The sequence below is a fragment of the Capsicum annuum genome, chromosome 10, assembly GCF_002878395.1.
Source record: "Capsicum annuum cultivar UCD-10X-F1 chromosome 10, UCD10Xv1.1, whole genome shotgun sequence".
Lineage (NCBI taxonomy): Eukaryota > Viridiplantae > Streptophyta > Magnoliopsida > Solanales > Solanaceae > Capsicum > Capsicum annuum.
The window spans coordinates 14,608,306-14,611,635 of NC_061120.1; the positions used below are offsets into that span (position 1 = coordinate 14,608,306).

At 31.2% G+C, this 3,330-nt stretch overlaps 1 protein-coding gene across 2 annotated transcripts in view; it reads right to left on the reverse strand.

Moving 5' to 3' along the window:
- Positions 1-737: 737 nt before the first annotated feature.
- LOC107844878 overlaps positions 738-3,330 on the reverse strand; it is a 7,979-nt gene continuing 5,386 nt past the window's right edge. The window contains exon 2 of one of the 2 annotated variants that reach the window (XM_016689212.2): positions 738-1,068. In XM_016689212.2, the coding sequence (XP_016544698.1) occupies positions 1,052-1,068 (17 nt within the window). In that variant the 3' untranslated portion in view covers positions 738-1,051. The remainder of the gene's footprint in view (positions 1,069-3,330) is intronic. The other variant, XM_047398509.1, reaches the window with a different exon arrangement.

The following is a 3,330-nucleotide window of genomic DNA, read 5'->3' on the forward strand; positions in this document are numbered from 1 at the left end:
TTTCCTTAACTCTATATTAATTATTAATTTCAACAGGATCATGAAGTGGGAGGTTCACAAACGAGAGTTGTCCCAATACAAGAGCATGCTGAAGGGATGCATATCGTCACAACCAAGAAAGACAAAGGAAAAAGAATATTTTTTATAAAGTCGAAATATAATAAAATATCACATAAACAGACAAAATAATATGTCTATCTATATGGTTTCATATACAATTTATCATGATATTTTTTACTTTTTTTTGTTTATATCTTATTCTTGTTTTGCGTGATATTTGCCTGGTGTCCTACTACTTGTAATTTGTTTTAATGTATATGTGTTATATAGTATGTATATGATTATCATATACGTAATTAGTAACAGTAAAATATGATTGTCCTCAAATACATTATAGGCTCATTTCTAACTTATAGGTTGTGGGCGACACTAATAATATTATAGGCGACGAGTCTCGAGATGAACTATCTGAGGATGCATTTTTTGGAGGAAACAATAGTCTAAGTCAATATTCCAAGGTTAATTATCTCATTTGTTTAAATTGATCCTTGAAAGAATGAAGTCATTTATTTTTGATATGTTTTATTTTTTTTCTAACAAGAGTTTGAGGGGTTTAGTGTTGAAATTGATAATGCCACATTAGATGATCTTGTTGATGCTATGGTGAATCAAAAATCGGCCAATTCAAATGTTGAAAAAACAAAAATCGTTCATATCCATAAGAAAAAATTGTAAATACTGAAAATAATTATGTTCTTTAATTTATTAACAAATACATATATGATAAAATCTCTTTTGCATGTCATCGGTTTCACTAACATGTTAAATCAAAACTTACATTATAAACCAAATTTGTTCTTTTATGATGATTATTCAAGTAGAATTTCAAAATCTGCTCAAGCCAAGATAGACGCAATCATGGAAGGTTTAACAGCACCTGTGTATTTACTTTCTCTCATAGTTGTTAGTCCGACTAAATCAATGTTCATTCAGGATTTCATTCCAGATAGTCAGTTCTCTCCATATTTTTCTGATGCAGTTGTCGGACACATCAAACTGCAAAAATCCCTGCTAAGAGGATCAGAAATAAATTCAAGATATTCAAGTCACTATACTTAACAGAATTTGCTTCTGTTTCAAAAGACATTCAGGATGAGACCACGCAAATGAAACAGAAATACGCATTTGATGGATTCTTAATATCTAATGATATGTCGAGGGGTGTTATGAGGAGTACAAGCAATGGATTAAGGAAGGTCTATTGAAATTTCATGCAAAAAAGTAAGTTTTATCATTTTTTTAAGTTAACTTTTTATATCAATTTGTGAATCCTATTACGACTGTTTTCCTACTAACAAATGTTAACAATGATAGAAAAATGAAAGACGACCACTATAGAGCTAAAGCAACTATTTTGGGGGTTTCAGAAATTGATTTTGTTGTTGCTCATCCACGGTCAAAAAAACTAATTTTATTTGATGTCTCAAGCAAATACATATTGAAACGACGAGGTAATAAGTATTTTGTTTATATTTTAGTTAACGGTTTATACTATAGCCAGTACGAAATCTAGACATGATGTTTTTTGTGAGGTGGAAAATATTTAAATTTGTTAACATCAAAATGTGATCTAATATTTTTATGCATGTGGTAAAATATTAACCTATATTTAAATGAAGGATAAATACATATACAGGCCCCTTACTATTCAACTTTTTCCGTATAGGCACCTCAATTAGGTCAGGTACCTATTAAATCATTTACTCCTTCACAAAACATTTCAATTGAGCACAATTATTGACGTAGCGCTGACATGGCGTGGCATGTGTAATACACTCTCTATTAGGAGAGTGAGAGACCATAATTAATAAAAAAAATTACACATAAAAAACCCAACGAATTAAAAAAGCTATATTAAAGAAATAAAAAGGAAAAAAAACATCATCTTCTTCTCCATAACTCACCATTTTTCATTTTTTTACATACAAAAAATAGCATCATCTTCTTCTCCATAACTCACCAAAAATATCATATACAACATCTAATTCACTTGCAACAACCACTCTGTTTAACTTCATCCCAGCTCTTTTAGAGAAAAATTAAAATATAAAGCTTCATATCGTGTCTCTAATCGAATTAGAATTGTCAACAATCCTACCAGTTTACTTGCTCAAAATATGAATCCCCATTGTCTACGATGGATCTATCAAACAAAAAAGAATATGAAGTTGGAACATCAAATTCAATTCTCAGATGTCAATTTTCGAAGCAGATCTCAATTCCTAGTGTATAATGTGAAGTCGGAACATCAAATTCAAAACTCACATGTATACTACGCTAATAAACAGAAGGGACACAGATTTTGTTCTTCCCCTACCAAACACTTCATGACTCAGCTACGCCATCTATGATTTTCGATCCAACCACAAAGGGTCAACCCGACTCCCATTTCCCCTAGACACAAAAAAAAGAACCAAAACCAAACAGAAGAAGAGAAAGAAATGACAAGGTCACATGGAATACTACATGTTTCACCAATCATGATTCTACTTCCATGAGATATTTTGTACTTCCTGTAGCTCAAACTACTGCATACACCACTGTGGTGCCATAAGTACTACAAATGGAATAGAAACTGAGAAAACAAGAAAATGTACTTCAATAATTTGTCAAGAATGTTTCAATTTTGCAAGTCTTGACAGCAGTACCACGAGCAATTAAAAAAATCCCATCTATTTCAAGTTTAGCGATTTCAAATTCACATAATATAAGAACGAGAACAGTCAACTTAGGATCCATCAGCAAGGGGCGAGATATTCATCAAGGATCAAAGAATGAATAAATATAACAGTCGGAAATAAAGATTCCACATTTTCACAGAAAACCACAATGAAAAAAAAAAATTTTAAATTTTTTAGGAGATAAGTGAAGAAGAAGATTCAATTTATTTTTTTTACTTTTGTATGCTAAACAATGGAGAAAGGGGTATTTGAAAGGGAAGAGGAAGATTGGGTAGGCAGCTGCAGGGTAGGTGCTTCATTTTTTATTTTTTATTTTGCTTTTGTCTGTTCAACAATGGAGAAAATATTATTTGGAAGGAAAGAAAGGGGGATAGGGTAGGTAGCTGGGGGGAGGGATATATATTTTTTAAAAAATTAGATTTAATTATATTAGAAAATTATTTTTATAATTATTTAAATTAGAATGAAACATGTCGTTATTTAATTCGTCACTTTGCCACATCATCAGCGTGTGTATTACACGTAGTTTACATTTTTTGTCGCGTCAGCAAATTGGGCTCAATTGAAACCATTTGTGAAGGAGTAAAGG